Source organism: Desmodus rotundus, chromosome 1 (genome assembly GCF_022682495.2).
Source record: "Desmodus rotundus isolate HL8 chromosome 1, HLdesRot8A.1, whole genome shotgun sequence".
NCBI classification, from domain to species: Eukaryota; Metazoa; Chordata; class Mammalia; order Chiroptera; family Phyllostomidae; genus Desmodus; species Desmodus rotundus.
The window spans coordinates 118404204-118423130 of NC_071387.1; the positions used below are offsets into that span (position 1 = coordinate 118404204).

Consider the following 18927-nt stretch of genomic DNA (forward strand, 5'->3'; position numbering starts at 1 on the left):
ACCTGCACCACACTGGAGCAGGACATGCTCCTTGGGCCGTGACTGGCCAAAAGGTAGAAGGAGGAAGATGCTGAGAGGTAACTCCTGGTGTCAGTCACACTGGGCTACGATGGAAAGATCCAGGTCCTGACCTAGCCCTGCTGCTCACTGCTTACCGTTCTGGGCAGGCTGCTCCGCGCCCTGGGGCCTCCGTGGCCTCGTCCCAAACACAGTCACCACCCTCCTCTCAGTTCTGCAAGGCACGCTCGTGGCGTACGTGGCACTTCAGTGGACCCAGGCAGTTCAGACCCATATTGTTCAAGGGTTGGCTGTGCTCCTTTACAGTGAAGTTGAACATTTTTTAAACTCTTGATACACTTTACCCAACTGCCATCCAGAACCTGCAAGGCCACCACCAGCGGTGCAATACAGAAAGGCTCAGGCATTGGAGGAGCACTTGGACAGGTGCCAGGCGCTCCCCCAAGCTCTTGGTGGGGATTATCTCATTTAATCCTCCATGCACTTCCCCAGTCCATCCTGACTTCATCATCCCACATTTGAAAACTTAAAAACCCAGGGGTCCAAGGTCACACGGCCAGGATTCAAGCCACCTGTCCTACCCCAGGACGCTTGGCCCTGCTGCAGGCAGGGTAGGGGGAGCCCGAGAAACAGGCGCTGTGCAGAGGACGCTGCCGTGTAGCACAGGGCACTCACTGCAGGTCCTGCAGCCAGAACTGGGGGCTCCTGGGCAGGTGGGGGCTACGCCTAGCAACAGTCACCCAACTTTGTGACTGGTAGGGTGGCAAGACACTGGTACCTCATCTACCAGGAAGCGTCTTCAGCTCCAAGAAGCTATTTTTAGGGTCTTGGACAATGGGCAGTGACAGAGATAATCCGTTTCAGTCTTGGAATGGGTCCACTTTCCCTCTAGGGAAGAGCCAGCTTGCCGCCTCCTGGCGGCTCGTCCCCAGAGCCCCAAAGCAGCACCTGGGGCTCCCCAAGGCTTGACTCAGGGTGAGGAAGAAGGCCAACAGCCCTTCCCTGTCCCCCAGAATGCTGGGGCAGCATTTGGAGTCCATGGGACCGGAAACAGTAAATGCTGTGGTTTCCAGCCGCTTCTGCCGCTCTGACGAAGCTCACTCTTCTGGAAGCCTCAGGGGGTGACTGCTAGTCCGGGGCGGAACGCCTGACAGTCCAGGCCTGCCATTGGAAGAACCTCTGGGGCTTGTCTTCAGGGCTGAGAGCCAGAGGGAGAATTACGAGAATTTCAGAATTGAGGGGGCCTCCTCCGGTTGTGGGGGCACATCTGCTCTGATGGACCTGGGGTGGAGAATCTCTTCTCTGACACCTCGGATAACGAGCAGAGACTAGACACGGCTGCCTGAGACCCAGCGCCTTTTCAAATGTTTTCTCCTGCTCTCCCTCACAAACCTTTTCCCTTTTCTGGGAAGCTGCCTGCCTCTCCAGCCAGCCTGGCCAAGGACTGGCCCTTCTCAGCCCGCAAAACCAATGGGCTTGCTAGGCTGTGGTCGCCATGACGACCGGAGCTGGGCAGGTAGGAGCCTGGTGGGGCCTCGCTCTATCTCCCCTCCTTGGAAGCCATCTTGCCTGAGGCCGGCTCAGCCTTCCCTGGGGTATTACCATCATCATCAACATCATCAGTGTCTGGGCCCCTCTTCTTAGTGCCTGTTCTTCCTGGGGACCTGGCCCTTCTTCCCACTCAGTGCCCAGGGCAGAGCATGAGGGTGTCAGACCTGGGTTTGAATCCTGGCACTGTTCTTCCCTAAGCGATCTGGAGCAAATCACTGCCCTCTCAGAGCTCTGGTTTGGGGTGTCTGCAGTGGGAATAACAGTCCCTTTGTGGGGTAGGTTTGAGCAGGTGCCTGTGATGCATGGAGAGGCCCGTGCTCAGCTCTGTGGCTGCATGTTCGTGGAGACGTGTGCCCACGTCCCGTGCACAGGCTCCTCTGGGGGCTCTCTGCAGGATGGGGTGAAAGGGATGGTCTGAGCGGATGGAATCCAGGTCTTCATGAGCTGGTCAGGGAGACCCGGCAATTGCTGTCGCTCTGAACCTCCCCCACCCCGCCCCTGCCAACCCCCCAGGACTCCCAGGCCCTCAGGAGGGGCTTGGATGACAGTCACCGCCCACCTGATGGTGGCCCCAGGAGCCCTCCTGGAGCTGTGTGTTCTCCAGAGAAGCCCGACGGGCAGGTCTGATTGAAGCAGGGAGGAAATCCAGGACCCCCATCCTGTGTCCTCCCAGGCTCCTGGGAAGTTCCTGGGAACCCAGTTTGAAAACCATGCGACCCATTCCACTGGTGTGGGGTGGTGATGGCAGCAGCTGCCATCCAGAGGGTAGCGAGGTCTAAAAATAACAAAATCATTACTGGCTGCTGAGTATTTCACGGTTGAGGAAACTGAGGCCCAACACAGATAAACTATATGTCCCTGTGTTTCCCATCCTGTCGAGCCGCCCACCATGTCCAAAGTCCTCTGAGGCCGATCCCACGCCCCTCTGACACGTGAGGGCACTCAGGCCCAGAAGGTAGGTCTGGCTGAGGTCACAAGCTGGTCCCAGGTCTCAGTCCCCACCCCCGGGACCTTCTCTGCCCTGGGGACCTGGGGCCCATCAGTCACAGGCCTGCCTTCTGTGTCCCCCTCCAGAGCTGCCCTCCTCAGAGCATCTGAGTGTGGCAGATGCCACCTGGCTGGCCCTCAATGTAGTGTCAGGCGGCGGCAGCTTTTCCAGCTCCCAGCCCATCGGGGTGACCAAAATCGCCAAGTCCGTCATCGCCCCGCTGGCCGACCAGAACATCTCCGTGTTCATGCTGTCCACCTACCAGACGGACTTCATCCTGGTAACTGCCTCTCCCCGCCCCAGGGCCTCGGGCGCCATGGACAACCCCCGCAGACATTGTCTGCAAAGTTCGGTGGTCCCCATTCTTCGGTCAGCTCAGAGAGAGGTCGGGGGACCTCAGGGTCATCAGTGAAGTATAAGCATGTCCTGGGCTGGGCCCTAGGTCTCTGCCCCACTGGACCCACCACCTGCCTTGCCTTTGGTATGGACATGCTGGGCTTTCCTGGAGGCCAGGAAGTGAGGTCTGCGGGGTGCACATGTGGGTGGGATGCTCTCCCAGATGGACTTCTGTCTCCCCACTCCCCCACCCTTACCCTGGGATGGCAAGTTTTCTGGTCACGGGGCCAGCACCAGCTCCTGGCCACCGTGTCATTCATTTCCTTCTCCCTTGGGGCATGGCCACCCTCAGGAGAATGGGCCTGGAGAAGGGGGACAGGTCTGGGCACAGCATTCAGGAGGGTGGGGCGAGGGACAGACCTGCACCTCCCAGCCCTCAGTGTGGCGTCCTCTCCCCTCTGCATCGTTCCTGCCGCCCCTGGAGAGATGTGCCCCGATCCCAAGCTCCCGTCCCCCACTAGGGGGCAGGAGGCACAGACAGGGGAGGCAGGCTCTGGGGTGCAGAATGAAGGAGTCACTGCCCCCAGGCCTACTTGATCCAGGGCCACGGGATACTTACTCCCCATCCTCAACTCCCCATCCCCAGGTACGTGAGCGGGACCTGCCCTTTGTCACCCATACCTTGTCATCCGAGTTCACCATTCTGCGGGTCGTCAATGGGGAGACGGTAGCAGCTGAGAACCTTGGCATCACCAATGGCTTTGTGAAGCCCAAGATGGGTGAGTGGGGGCTCTGGTCAGGGAGACCTCAGGGAGTCACCCGGTCCTTGAAATGAGCCAGTCAGAGAAAGACAAGTACCGTGTGACTTCTCTTACGTGTGGACGCTAATGAACAAACTTTACTCACAAAACGGAGACTCGTAGATCCAGAGAGCAGACTGACAGCCGGCAGAGAGGAGTGTTGGGGGCTGAGTGAAAACGGTGACAGGATTAAGAGAGGAAACAGACACGGACAACCGTGTGGCGACTGCCAGAGGGAGAGGGAGGGGGAGGTACGAGGGTAAAGGGGAGTAAATGGTGACGGAAGGAGACTGACTTTGGGTGAACACCAGGAACAGCGCAGTGCAGAGTCCTAGTCGGACCCTGTTCCCAGGGTCTAGCACGGGTGGCGGATGTGGACCCCCGGGTCAGGGTGGGCCTCCCAGGGGCACTGACTCTCGGGCTTACTGACGCTTGGAACACAAGTGGGAGCTAAGCTCGCAGGTGACATTGGGAAGAGCGTTCCAGGCAGAGAACACTGCCTGTGCAAAGGCCCAGGGCCTGGGGGAGCCTGGGGGTGAGAGGAGCAGTAGGTGGCAGTGGAGGCTAAAGAAATGACAAAAGCAGGCCTCCCCAGAGCCTCTGCCACCCAGCCCCGCCCCTTTCCTGGGTCTCTGCCTGCCCCACACCACTGCTGGCTTACTGACCTCGGCACCCCGTCCTTGTGTTCTCACAGTCCAGAGACCTGTTATCCACCCACTGTCCAGCCCCAGCAACAGGTTCTGTGTCACCAGCCTGGACCCCGACACGCTGCCCACTGTTGCCACACTCCTCATGGACGTCATGTTCTACTCCAACGGGTAGGTGCCCCTTGGGTGTGAGGGGCCGAGGGGCAGGCTGAGAGGAGACGTGGCAGTACCCAGGAGCCCCAGTCTCGGGGGAGACAGACCTGCCCCGGGTGCTGGTCTGTAGGGGGAGACACAGGTGCACCCCAGGAGCCGGTCCTTAGGGGGAGACGCAGGTGCGCCCCAGGAGCCAGTCCTTAGGGGGAGACGCAGGTGCGCCCCAGGAGCCGGTCTGCAGGGGAGACTCGGGTGCGCCCCAGGAGCCGGTCTGCAGGGGAGACGCAGGTGCGCCCCAGGAGCCGGTCTGCAGGGGAGACTCAGGTGCGCCCCAGGAGCCGGTCTGTAGGGGAGACTCAGGTGCACCCCAGGAGCCGGTCTGCAGGGGAGACTCAGGTGCGCCCCAGGAGCCGGTCTGCAAGGGAGACTCAGGTGCGCCCCAGGAGCCGGTCTGTAGGGGAGACTCAGGTGCGCCCCGGGTGCTAGTGTAGGGGCTGGAGACACGGCTCTGCCCAAAAGCCCCATTCTGAGAAGGGAGACATTCTTCCTTGGGAATCTCAAAACCTGGGGAAGCCCAGGTGCACGTGTAGTTGTAACAGCACCCACTGCTTCCTGCTCCAAGGGCCCTCAATCATTGAGGAGCTGGAAACTCGGGTTTTTTCATTCAGAGGATGACAGGCTTTGCATTTTTTCTCAGAACAGATTTTAAATTTAGGCTGACACAAGGTCGGGTGGGTGCAGGTGCCAGTGAGCTGGCAGTGACCACAGGTTGTGCCGAGACGTGAGCCAGCACAAGGATAGAGAAACCCCGCCTGGGAGGGGGCGAGCACAGCCTGCCCGGGGGTGAACTCACCTCTGCATTGTGGAGTGCGGCACTCACCTCTGTGAACGCCATGGAGGTCTGTGCTTCTCACAGATGAGACCCAGCAGGGCAAGCGAGGGGCTGGGACCTGGCCCTGCTTTCCCAGGCAAGGGCTCTTTCCATACCTCATGCTGAGGCTAGCTGACAGGGCTGGAGAGCCAGATGGGGGTCAGGGTGCAGTGGGCCCTCCACTCTACCCCTCACCAGCACCCCTACCCGCAGCGTGAAGGACCCAATGGCTGCCAGTGATGACTGTGGCCACATCCGCTTCTTCTCCTTCTCCCTCATTGAGGGCTACATCTCCCTGGTGATGGACGTGCAGACCCAGCAGAGGTGAGTGGGTCCACAGGGTGGGGGTTGACCCAGGGTGGGCTAGGCTCCATGATGGGCGCAGCACTTCATCCCTAGCAGGTCCCCACCACAACCCCTCATTGCAGGTGAGCTGGCCCCAGGTCATCCAAGTGCTGTTTGCCCCTCAGCCCCCTGTGCTGTCCACAGCCCAGTCCCAGCCTTGCCTTCCTGTCCCCCTACCTCTCAGGCAAGGAGGGTGCAGAACGAGTGGGCCAAGGGTTCCACAGGGGTCCTTAAGCCGTGTGGCAGGTGGAGCCCCAACGGCAGGGAAGGTTCCAAGGAGAGCTGGCCAGGGAGCACCATTCACATCAGCTGTCTGGGATGGTTCTCTCCCTCCCTTTTAAGGTTCCCTAGTAACCTGTTGTTCACGAGCGCATCCGGAGAGCTCTGGAAGATGGTGCGGATTGGAGGACAGCCCCTGGGATTTGGTAAGCCCCGTGGGGTTCAACAGTCAGGGTGAGGCGGCTGGCATTGCAGAGTGCCTCCAAGTGCCGGGCACTCATGTCACCTGCAGTTGCTCCGCCTGTGCGTCGTACCCTGTGGTGCAGGTGGGGAGCCTGAGGCCCCAGGCCAGTAAGCGACAGGTGGCAGGCCCCTGACGGACAGGAGTGGCTTCAACCAAAGCACTCCTATTCACCCCACCCCAAGAAAATAAACAGCTGCTCAGTATGAGAAAACTGGGGGCATGGTAACAATTGAAGAGGGAAAGAAAGTCACTCCTTAGTCCCCCTGCTCACAAGTCTTGGCTGTCTCCTTCCCATAAAGTATTCACTGGCCTTCTCACGGTAATGTCTCAGGCATCCCAGGGCCTAACCTTGTCTGTTTTGGGGAAGAGGCACTTCTTCCTCCGAAACCAGTGACCTGATCCCACGGGAGGAGACTCAGTCTGGCGTCAGTTTCTACAATCCTCCATACAGTATCTTTGGTAGATAATTTTTTCCACAAGCATTTTCCGTGGGGCGCCGGGCCTCAGCCCCTGCGGTTCGGAGGGCCATGCGACACACACTTTGTCGGCGCTGGGTGCAGGCCTTGGGCCGCGCTGGGGGCGATGGCAAAGTGCCTGGAGTAGAGCTCTGTCTCGTTGAGAAATGACTTCCTTAGGCGAGACTGTCAGACCCGGAGCCTGAATCCAGGGGACACCTTTGGTAAATCGCAGAGTGGTCATTTCCAGGGAGCATCCTCGGCAAGCCCTGTGGGACCAGCTAACCCTGATTTCTCATAGACGGGGTGCAGGGTGCTTCCAGTAACACTCAGACTGCCCGAGGAGCCATCAGGTCTGCCCTGTGGGCTTTGCTCCTGGGGCAGGACACAGAGGTGGCAGGGCATTTTGACCTGGGGGCAGTGGGTCTATAAGGGAGCCGGGTTCTGCCACCTGCCTCCACCATCCACATTCTCAGGTGGACGGTGACCTGCAGGACACTTTTCCCTTAACTGCTCACATCAAAGCCAAAGTCAGAGCCATCCTGGGGAGGGCATTGCGCTACTCTCCAAGGACCAGGAAGTGCATACTGAAGGCTCCTGCTCTGACCCTGGAGCCCCGCCTGTCCCTCTGGCCGCCTCCTGCGCAAACCCCAGCATTTCCCACATTCGCTGCCCAGTGAAGGAAGCTGGAGATTGGGCCGCGGGGTGTGTTGCTTAACACCTGAGCCTCAGTTTCCTTATCGGTAAAATAAGGATAAAGATAGACTGCCTCATGGTGGTCCTGAGCACTGTGTGAGGTGTAGCTGCACTGTGTGCTCAGCAAGCAGCGGTTGCTGTCACTGTCACATAGGGACCAGGTGGCTTGGGGAAGGTTCAGGAAGGGAAGGCTTCTGGAAGGAGGTGGCTCTGGAGCTGACCAGTGGGCAGGTACTGGGCCAGCAGGAAGGGGTGGCTCCCCGCCAGGTCATGCCAGGCAAAGGAGCACGGTCCTGGTGCCAGACCAAGGGGTCTGCCACCACGTCTTCCTGCAGAGCTTCAGCAGGGACGGCAGCAGCCAGGGGCCACCAGGAGGAGACACAGGAAGAGGCAAGAAGACAAATAAATCTGCTTATCTTTTTATCCCAGCTTTGCTTCTGAGTTTACCAAAATACACTCAGTATAATAATATTACCCAAAAGGTCCGGATGAAGGAGAAGTGAAGGTGGGATAGTGGAGGAAACCGCTGTCTGTGCTGGCGAACATCTGCACGTTGCTGTCGGAGCGTTTGCTTGGCCTCGTGGATAGTGACAGGGAAGGGGCGTGTAGACACCAGTGCGGTGCGAGCGGGGCAGGCAGGAAGGAAGGCGACAGCTGGATCTGCCCCCCAAGGGGGTAGGGGGTTTTAGAGCCGTGCTCCTAGCTATAACGGGCCCTGCAAGAAAAATCACTTAGACTCTGACGGGCTCTAGACCGGCGGATTCCGTGTGTGTCTGACCATGGTTGGAGTAAGTGTATTTTACATCACAACCCAGCACACACACCCCCACAAGCAACTCAAACTACCATTTCACAAAACTGCATTCATCTAGCCACATGCTGTCGTCTGACCTTCCCTGTTCCGTGGTGTCGTTTTATAAAACGCTGGTCACCAGCCTTCTAAATTAATGTCACAGGTGGGTCACGACCTGCAATTGGAAATGACCCACTCTAGACCCTCCCCTCATCCCCACCCCCTTTTGTAGGAATAGTCGTGTCTGTAGCTGTAGCTACAGCTGCCTCGGGACCCAGCCAGGCTCCATTCATGGCCGCACAAGACGGCCCCCAGGAGTGAAGGCATGAGGCCCGCACAGCCACCAAAGGGGCCTCCAGCCAGCAGCCCCGGCAGACCAAGGGGAAAGCAAGAACTTATGAGACCACCAGGGGCACTGCACAGGTCCCTGGGGTGGGCCAATAAGCAGGGCCAGGGCCAGGGAGTGGAAGGTCAGAGGCGACGCTGAGTGTGGTGACAGTGGGGGTGGGACCCAAGTTAATCCCAGATTTCAGCCCCAGAATTTCATGGGAGCTGGTGACCAGATCCAGACTCCCCACCCCTGCCACCCCACCTGCAGTTGCCCGGGATAGTGTTGCAGAAATGCCTCTTCATCAAAATCAGAACAGTAGCTTTTAGGAAAACATACAATTGTGTTCAAGGAGAGTAGTCCAGGTAGTCTTCCTGTAGGAGGAAGCCTTGAGTGGTACATTTAAATCAGGGAGGAAGCTGCAGTTGAAGATAAGACCAGCCCTCAGCAACCCCAAGGTTGCCTTATCAGATGAGGTTTTGGGAGACCGGAAAGCACCATGTTACAGGGAATAGGAAGTCACATCCCAGCCCCAACCTGACACTGCCATTAGGATGGGCAGGAGCCGTAGCCCAGTGGGGACTCCAATGAGGAAACTGAGGCTCAGAGAGAAGAAGTGACTTGGCCACAGTCATCTGGCTAGCAAAGTGTCAGTGACTGAAAAGAGGGTCTGAACCCATGTGCCCGTTGCCCACCCTGCCTCCAGCTCTATCTTAGAGACCTCGGAAGGCGGGGAAGATGGAATGGGGCTACCTAGCGTGGAAACAGGCAGGGGGTGACCAAAGTTTGATGGAACTGGGTGGGGCCCTAACACTGCAGAGCTCGTTGCTGGCTGAGGGAATCAGAAGGCTCCTGGGTAGGGGAGCCTTTGCACTGGGCCTTCAGGGGGAGGGGTGAGAATTCTCTGGGAAGATTGTGGGCACAGGGCTGGGACCACTGGCAGAGGGACAGGAAAGGCTGAGAAGCAAGGAGGGCCCAGGGCGCACTGGCCAGCGCCCCAGGTGATGATGCCACATGGAGCTGAGCACGGTCCCCACCTCTGTCCCCAGATGAGTGTGGCATTGTGGCCCAGATCTCGGAGCCCTTGGCTGCTGCAGACATCCCCGCCTACTACATTAGTACTTTCAAGTTCGACCACGCACTGGTGAGTGTCCGGCCCCGGCCCCCGGCACAGGGAAGCCTGTTCCAGGGGCTTACATGTTGGCGGCCTCCTGCCCTTTACAGGTACCAGAAGAAAACATCAATGGCGTCATCGGCGCCCTGAAAGTCAGCCAAGCAGAGAAGCATTAGGAGGGCGTCTCTCCTCCCCATCCACGCCCCAGCCCTGGGCCCAGCCCCACCTGAACATTCTTGCAGTATTTCTCAACAGACTGGAAAATCGTCCCTAGGTCCCCCAAAGAAAGGGCCTGGGAGACATCCCCATTTGTTGACTTTGCCAGGCCTGGAGCGCAAGCCAGGACCTCCCCATGCCCTCCTGCCTTCCCAGAGCCCCCAGGCCCTCCGGAGAACACACCCCATCCCCTCCCCCAACCCCCACTCCAGAAAATGATGCCTGAGGCCCAGGAAGCTTATGAGCTGACCCACCTCCTCACCTGGCTTCACCCACAGCTGGGGACAGACACTGAAGTAAGCCGGCACCTCCTACAAGATGACACTGGGGTCCCAATTCACATGTTTTTGGGGGGGCAGGCCAAATGGGGCTGAGTTTGTGGAGCCTGGGCAGGCCCCCATGAGGGCAGGGAGCTGGGTCCTGTGGTTGCTGGTCTCTGGTTCCATCAGCTCAGGGCTGGTTCCCGGAGTGGAGGCCAGTGGGCGACCCTTGGGACACATGCTGGTGAGGCTCCAACAGAGCTCAGGTGGGGCGCCAAGCTGGGGGAGACCCAAGCCACCCGGAATCTCACCTGCCAACCACAGGGCCTGTGCCCCAACTCTCAGCAAGACTGCCAACAGGGCCCTGTCCAGACCCCCCCAGCACAAGCTCTCGCTCCTGGGAGACCCACCAGCGTGGGACACGAGCTCCTGTCCCCTCTGCTTTCCCTGCCCCCTACTCAGGTAGGCGGAGCCTCAGTTTCCCCCAAATGAGGGTACTGCCAGCCTTCTGGGCCTGAGGTTTCTTAGGCTACCCCTCTTCCCTGTTGACTAGGCCAGCACAGGGCTCCCCTGTCATCCTGTCCCCTCCCTTGCCCTACTTTGGGGGACATAGAAGGCCTCTGCCCCCAACTCCCCTGCCTGCCCGCCCCTCAGCCTGGGGCCTGGGGCACTCATCAGTACTTGATCTGGGAGGCAGCTTATCTGAGCCTTAATAGAGAAAACCGTACTTTGTTTAGTTTCTTATTTAACGTATTTGCGCCCAGGCTGTGGTCAGCATCCATTTCAAGAAACAGGGCCTGCCTACCGAGTTCTGTCAGGCCCAGAGGCTCGGTGTCGCTCAGCTGGTGCCCTTGGCTCCTAGGACGAGCATGAGGACAGGGGGCCTTGGCCCTCCCTTTGGAGCAGGACACTGGGAGCCGAGGTTTGTTACTAGACGGGCCCCAGGGCGCCTCACGCAGGGCTGCCCGGCCAGGCCCGATGACAGGTACCCAGGCAGCCATGGTTCTGAGTGTCAGAGGGGACCTGAGGGCCACGGGGAGATGGAAGGCCAGGTGGCAGGTCAGCTGAGGCAGTTCGTCCCCCTGGAAGCTATTCAGGGAGAATGGGGTGAGGCCCGTGTCTCCTCCCCCAACTGGGGGTACTTTTGGAGCACATAGGACCCACTGTGGCCCTGCCCTTCCTGGGCTCATTCTCAGGCGTCAGCTGACTCGCTGCCCTAGAGCAGCTTTGAGGAGAAGGGGCGTTCCGGTCTGGTGGAGGCCCGCACGAGCCCCCCGCCCCCTTGCTGAGCTGTGTGGGCCCCTGTGCTGGAACCCCTGGGTTCAGAACTGTGCATCCCGGCCCTTGCAGGTCTCGGGGCCCACACCCTGGTAGGAACCCACCTTTTTTCTTTTTAAGTTAACTCATTTTGCACAAAACTCCCTAACAACCAAAATGTGTAATCTTTGCTGGTTCCAAAATGATGGTGGCCACGTGGGTGGGGCGACACCTGAAGCCCCAAGTCCCCTTCCTGTCTGTGGAAGGCCTCGGTTCTCTAGGCCAGCCTCCCCACCTGTTGGCCCCCTGATCACGTAACTGGGCTTTCTCTCCCTTCTGAGCAAGTGTGTAGGCCCCGTGACCCCAGAAATGCGTGCTCCCCAGGCCTCTAGGGCGCATCTATTGTACACACATATAAATACCTGTGTTTTATGTTGATATAGATATATACTGTAAATAGCATATATACTTGAGCAATATATATGTTAATATATACCGTGTGGGCACGCGCACGTGTGTGTGCGGTGTGTGGACACAGACCCTGCTGTGTGCGCGCAAGTGTGGGCGTGAGGGCCTCACCCACCCTGTCTGCCGTGCACACAAGCACGTTTGGGCCACCGTGTGTTTTTAATTCAAGTATATAGGCAATACGACTTTGAGAGAAGCCGGCCGGCGGCCTCAGCCCTGCCTTGAGAGAAAAACAAAACCAGCAGCTCAGGAGCTGAGCCCCAGGTCGGGGGTGTTGAGGTCCCTCCCCCATCTCCACGGCCGAGACCCCTGACAACCTTGTATTCAGAAGATGGTAGAGCAGAGAGTGGAGGAGTTGGGACCTCTTGCTTTCCAACAAACCAGTTCCCTTTCCAGTTCTCCTGACCTGAAGGCCCAGGCCCGCGCCCCTTGCATGGCTGGTTTTATGCTGACGACTTACCTGATTATTTTCACCTGCAAGCTTAGAAACCTCGGGCTCTCTTCCCTGGTCTCCTGGGGCTGGCCCCGTCTAAGAAAAGGGTCTGTGTGAGCCCTTGATGCTGTGTCCAGGGAGGGGACGAGGCAGCTGCTGCCCAGGAAACCCTGCCCTTTACTTCCCCGCCCTGCTGTGTGAGGTGGCCCACAGAGGCCAGGTGGGCACGTCCTCTCAGGTCAGTGCGGTGTGTGCGTGCCTGTCAATGGTTTGGTCTCCACAGCATTTGGGTAGGGGAGGGCAGGGAGTGAGTGCTTTTCCCAGTGGTCAGCTGCGCCCCCATCTGCAGGTTTGCTGGGTGTGGGAATCTCCAGACCCCAGGCTGTGCTTAAAGGGAGCACATGCCCAGACCCACCAGAGGTGGCTTGAGGAATGTGCCCCATCAGGGTTGAGGATTTCTTGGCTGCGGCTTGGGGGAGGGGGGGCACCATGCAGCAGGGGGAGGAAAACTGGGTTCTCAAGCAAGGCAGCCTCAGGGTGAGCAGGTAGGCCCTGAGTCTTTGCTTCAGTGCCACTCCCTGGGAGGAAAAGCTCGAACTATCTAAACGCCACCTCCGCCCCTTGCCCACCCCACCCCCTGCATTACAGGGTGGGCAGAGGGAGGGAGGGGGTATCATGACTACCCCATTCTCCCTCACCCCCAGGTGTAAAAATCTGCCTCTGCTCCATCCTCAGCCTGGGTTCCCCTGGTTCCCAGGAAACTCCTGCCCCCTCAGCCCCCAGTCTTGACCCCACAAAGATGGGCCCATTCTGCAGCTCCTTCCTCCCTGGGGGTCTCCAGAGCCCCGCAAGAGGCGCCACCTGTGCCACTGCCCTCAGCCCAGGGCACACACCCCAGCTGGAGAGGCGTGCAGACTTCCCCTCCCCAAGATTCCAGGGGTCGGAGCCCCCAAGCACCAGCAGGCTCCCCGTCCCACCACCTCCAGGCCACAGGCCCCTGGCAGGCAGAGAGGGAGCCAGGTGGCCCAGAGCTGCCCACTGCCCCCACCCCCAGCAGGGACCCTGGCCTCGGGGACCAGTGTAGTGTCCCAGAGACAGTGTGTGGTCAGTCGAGGCCTGTCCACTCTGAGGTGACAGAATGCCATACAGGCTGGAGGAGCTGGGAGGGGCCGGACCCCTGTTTCAAGCCAAGGGTACCATCTGCCTGATAATCAAAGATGAACCCGTCTACCCACCACCAGCTCTTCCTGGCCCCGTTTCCCAGGGAGACCTTTCAGGAGACCCACGATCACCCTGGGCCACCCTTCTGAGCCTCGATCTGGATGTGGGGACAGTGAGGGCCCTTCCCAGTCCCAGCTAAGGAAGAGACCTTGGGGGTCTCCGGCCCTGAGAAATGATTAATGCCACTTCCTGAGTGAACGGTGGGCAGGAAGAAAGCACCCCCAACACACCTGTGCCGCTGTAAAACAGGGCTGGGGAGCAGCCAGCCACTGCTGTCACTGCCCCTGGGGAGTGGGGCTGCTTTTGGCGTGAGAGGAGCTAGGCCTAGAGTGGGCAGTGGCCCTTCTTTCAGAGAGGCCGCCTGGGAGGGAAGCCCACCAGGGTGGCTGACAGAGGGCAGGCTTGGAAAGAGGGGCCCTGGGTTGTCGTGAGGGAGATGAGCCCTGGTGTAGCTGGATCTCAGAGCTCACCCCAGCTTTTTATTTTTGTGTGTTTTCATTTTCAAATTAGAGGCAGCCAAAGGACAACCTTAGTTCTCTCTCACAGCCTTTGCATAGGGCGTGGGAGAACGCCACGGGCTGGGCTGTGGCCTTCAGCTTTGACGCACGCGCGCTGCTGTGAAGCCTGCTGTGCTGGGAAGGTGTGGGCGCCACCTGCAGTGCTGCGGGCCGAGGGCACCAGGAGTGGCCGGGGGGAGAGGCAGCAGAAGCCTGCAGCCCAGCCCCTGGCACCCGTGGACAGCCGGGCAGTGAGGGAGTTTGTGGCCCTCGGTTCAAGGGATTGGGAGGCAGAGAGTCAGGACACTGTTCTGTGCGTGGCCACACGTGTTCTAACACACCGTATGTGCCATGGCACACACATTCATGGGTAAGAGCACGTGTGTGCATATCTGAGCTAAGGGGCTGGCTCAGTCAGTATTTGGGGGCCTTGGTAGCATTCTAACCTGTGGGCCACGTGTCGAGGTCAGGGTGGGCGGGCGGTGGCAGGCCCGTAAGGACTGCCCCAGTGCACTTGACTTTGTCAAGACTACTCAGAGGTTGGGGCAGAGGGGTCCCCTGCAGGGCCGCATCCACACAGCCAGCCTGAAAGCCTAGACCAGCAGAGCCAACTCTCCAGAGGCTTGCGGTCCTGAGGTCGGTACTCACAGGGAGCAGTGGGGGTGCCCGTGCCCCTCACCTGCTGGGGCCCCTCTGGGAAGAGTGTGCCAGGGGAGGGGAAATAGGCAAAACTGGCCGAATTCGGGTCCCAAGATAGAGACCAAGTGGTCTAGGAAGAACTGAGGGGGGTTGGCTCCAAAATGGGGTGGGGGCACCTAACACGAGGTCCCGAAGCCCTCTTCGTACTCCATGCCAAAATCATTTCCGTTATCCCGCGATGGGGGTGAGTGGACGTCGGACGCGCAGTGGGGCTCTGAGGGGCCTCTGCCCTGCCCAGGGCCTCGTCTTGGAGAACTAGCCCTCGCCTGGCGTGCCCCAGGTCACCAGCAGTAGCAGTGGCACCTCCATCTGTCCCTGGGGGAGGGGGAGAACTGGGCAGCCCGACACCAGGGCCCCTCACACTTACTTTCTTTGTTGAGGAAACAAAACCCTCGAGATTCATGTACTGTATGATGGAGAGAAAAAAGTACCTAATGTTCCCCCCAAAAAGACAGTATATTTTGTACTTTGTAAAGTGTTCATTAAAATGGAGGAAAAAATGATGTCAGCTGAGAGCTGTGTGATTTTGTTCAGGTCCAGTGCCCCCTCTCACCTCCCCGGTCTCCGTACTGTGCTTGGGAAGCACAGGCCAGAGGCTGGCGGGCGGGGGCTGAGGGGAGGTAGAGACACAGAAAATCCTTCCAGCCCGACATCCAGAATCAGGGAAAATAGCCCCCAGAGTGAGAGGGGTCCTATTAGTTAGCAGATGCTGTGGAATGTTTTCCCAAAACGTAGTGGCTTGAAATGACTGTTCACGGGTCATGGTGGCTGTGGGTGTGGAATGCGGGAGCCATTGGGGCAGTTCTGGCCCAGAGCCCCTCACAAGGCTGCAGTCATCTGAGGTCTTGGCTGGGACTGGAGGGTCCATGTCCAAGGTGGTGCACTCACATGGCCGCTGCTGGCAGGAGGCCTCAGGCCCTCTCCACGGGGGCCTCCCCCACAGGGCTGCTCCAGTGTCCTCACAGTATGGTACCTGGCTTCCCTCAGAGCCCAGGATTCAAAGGCCAAGGTCAAAGCCAAAATTGCTCCCCTAGCCTCAGAATCTACACACCATCACCACCATGCTCCCAGCTGATCTGACACAGGAGCAGACCACACAAGGGCGGGAAAACCAAGAGGCCACAGTCATTGGGGCCATCTCGGAGACTGCAACACCCGTCATTCCTCCTCAGGCCTCTGGCAGAGGGGGGCCTGCGGGGCAGGGCAGGGCAAGGCCTTGCTGGTAATGGGGAGAATCAGCTTCCCTCCGACCTTTGGCTCTTGCCCTCTGGGCAGGTAGGCACTGTGACCGCCCAGGTGAGAGAGACAAGCCTGAGAGCAGCAGGTCCTGGAACTCAGAGGCCCGTCACCCTGCCCCTTGCTGATGTTTTCCACGGAGGGCAGGTGTGAGCAGGGTAGGGTTATGCCTGCACTTGGCCCCACCAACCCTGTCCCCACCCTGCCTCACCCCTGCCTTCAGGAGAAGCAGCACTGGAGATGGGAGTGAAACGGGGGCGAAGCACTCTCTCACCACCCTGAGCCCAAGAAAGTTCTGGCTACTGTGAAGGCTTTTCTCTCTGGTGTCTGCAGGCTAAGGTCCCCTCAGTCCTTCAGGTACCCCACTGGAGCCACAGCCTCCATGGGGACTCTTGATTGCGCCAATATTCTCAAACCAGTTGCAAAGGCCTCCTTTCCCACTGCTCACATTCACTGTCACCCAGGCAGTGCCACACCTTGTGCCAGGAGCTGGGGACCCAGATGAAGCTGTGATGTCCAGACCAGAGTTGCTATAGGAGGCAGAGAGACTGAAGCTGTTCCTGGTAGTGCAGTTCCAGGTTACACCACAAGGAAGCGCAGTGTCCTGGCACCTCCATGGCAGCAGGGGAAAGACCAGGAGGCCAGGACCCTAGAGGCGGGCTTGGTAACGTGGGGCAGGAATGGAGGGTGGGGCAACCCAAGCAGAGGAAACAGCAAAGGTGCAGAGGGCCTAGAGAAAACTAGCTGGAATGGAGGGGCGGAGGCAGAAATGCAAGGTGGGTGTTCACGCCGGCCAGGGGCCTCACACTTCCCCATAGGCCATGGGGAGCCGTTGAGGACGTCTACGCAGGAAAGCACTTAGCCCCTGAATAGTGGGTCTGGGTTATCAACTACGGCGATAGAAGTGGGATGGCAGATGGCCTCAGTTCTCCAGAGAGATGACCCTGGCTGGCTCAAGAAGGGCCTTCCCAGTGAAGAGTCAGGGTGGGGTGGTGGGGACAGTCGGGCACGTAGGGCTGGCTGACATCCAGCCAGTCCTCAGAACCGCGAATGTGCCCCTCCCCCAACCAGGGCATAATTCCTGCTGGGAGCAGCTTTGGCTGCTTCTTGGCAGGATCCCCACCCTGGAGCATATTGGAATCCTGGGGGGGGGGGGGGGGGGGGGGCGGGGGTTACCCATGGCTGGACTCCACCTGGTCTTGGTGTCAATGTAGTTTTTAAATCTCTACCTGTTCTCAAAAAGCAACAAGAACACAAGGCCGTGAAAGAAAGAGCATCATCTGTGGTCACTTTGCCTCTCCTGGTTTTATCAGGAGAAATTCATCCGGGGGTAGGGGATGGTGTCCCAATGGCAAAGAAAGCTGGGAAAAAAGCTCTCAGAGGGAATGCGTGGGGTAAGATCATGGTGATGGCTGCACCACAGACAACGTGCTCAGAAAACCACTAAACTGTACACTTTAAAGTGGTTTATTTTATGCGACTTACATCTCAATTTTTTGGAAAACAGAATGTGGTAGAAAACACAACAGGTGTGGACGCACAGCAGGAAGGATGGCCAAGAAAGAAATGTGTGTTATTCTGACAGCTGTTGGCAGTAAAGAAAGTTCCTGAAAACACAATGAGGGGGAGCACGGAGAGGGAGATGGGGGGAAGAAACGGAGGTGTGTGCCTTGCAAGGCTGGTAGTGGAGCATCTCCTCTGAGATGCTTTTCCAAGAGCTCTGCCTCAGCGGAAGCCTGGGCAGCGGTCGGCCAGACCTGCAGCCCACGCCTCCACACTGCAGAGCCCCCGGCACGGAGAGGGTCCCGAGGGGGAGGAGGCAGCGTGGATAGCCCTGCAGAGCCTGCGGGAAATGGCCCAGGTTGTAGTCAGGGAGGTAAGTATCCAGTGCCCTGGAACTCAAGATTACAGTGTGTGTTATGGATTACATGCTAGAAGTGTCCAAGTTAAAAATTAATGAATGCCTCAACAATTCCCCTCCTAGATACATACCCAAGAAAACTGAACACATTAACGCAAATGCCTGTGGGGGAATGTTCCAGAAAATACAAAACTGAGCCAACATAAAACTTGTACCTGAATGTGTTGGCAATAGTCACAGTAGCCCAAAGGGGGAACCAACTGCAATGTCCACCGACCGATGGATGAACAACCAAAATGTGGCATATCAAAAAATAACCACCCGAACACAGGACGAACTACCCAGGTGATCCTATGGTACAGCCAGAGTTGAGAAGCCCAGGGTCAAGGGGTAGAATCTGCCCAGAGGCCCCGTCACGCACTCCACCTCCTTGGCTGCTCCACGGGCAGGTGGCCTCACCTTTCCCCCTCCATTTTGAGGGGGGCCAGAGGCAGCAGCCCCAGACGCACAAGCTAGAACCAATGCATCCTTCTCAGCGCTGCTTCCCCAACGCCCGGCCGGGCCTGGAGTGTGGTGGGTGCACAGGAGTGTGGTTGGATGCATAGCCCAGTAAGCCTTCTGCCTCACGGTCAACGGTCTCCCACTGGAATGAGAATCTACAACTGCTGCTGTGCAACAGCTGGTGGCCATGAGCCGAGCCTGCTCTGCTTCTGGCTCCGAGGGTGGACTCCAAGAAGGCGTTTTTCCGATGGGCACGGTTTTGCGCTCTCTGGTCTCCTAGCACTTCAGCTGCCGTTAGGCTACCAGAGTGTCAGCAAGACGTCCCTCTGCTCCCCTGCGGGCAGCCTCTCCACCACCAGCTACAGCCCACCTGTCTGCCTCCCTAGCAACACGGTCAACTCCTGCTTTGAGGAGGTGACAACCAGTATCTGGATTTATCCTTTTAAACTTGACTGCTGAGCATGTACTTCAGGGTGGCCCCAGCTCTGAGAAAAGAACAGCTAGGACTCCAACCATGGTCTCCAACTCAAGTTTGACCTCAGCAGCTGCTGCTCCACGTTCAACAGCAAGGTCTGTGTGAAAGAAAGGCTGGGGTTTCTTGATTGGGGCAGCCTGAGTCTGAGGGCAACTGAGTAATATGAACGTGGGAGAAAGGCAAGTGTGGGGTTCTGGGGGCGGGGCGAGCTCCTGGGGCCCAATCACAGGGCAGGGCGGGTGCTG

The 18927-nt window shown here is 58.6% G+C and overlaps 1 protein-coding gene across 2 annotated transcripts in view; it reads left to right on the forward strand.

Moving 5' to 3' along the window:
• CASTOR2 (cytosolic arginine sensor for mTORC1 subunit 2) overlaps positions 1–15112 on the forward strand; it is a 49863-nt gene extending 34751 nt beyond the window's left edge. For both annotated transcript variants that reach the window (XM_024571533.3, XM_053929840.2), the window contains exons 3-9: positions 2644–2837; positions 3540–3672; positions 4388–4511; positions 5578–5688; positions 6052–6134; positions 9494–9588; positions 9669–15112. In XM_024571533.3, coding sequence (XP_024427301.1) covers positions 2644–2837; positions 3540–3672; positions 4388–4511; positions 5578–5688; positions 6052–6134; positions 9494–9588; positions 9669–9734 — 806 coding nt within the window. In that variant the 3' untranslated portion in view covers positions 9735–15112. The remainder of the gene's footprint in view (positions 1–2643; positions 2838–3539; positions 3673–4387; positions 4512–5577; positions 5689–6051; positions 6135–9493; positions 9589–9668) is intronic.
• Positions 15113–18927: the final 3815 nt, after the last annotated feature.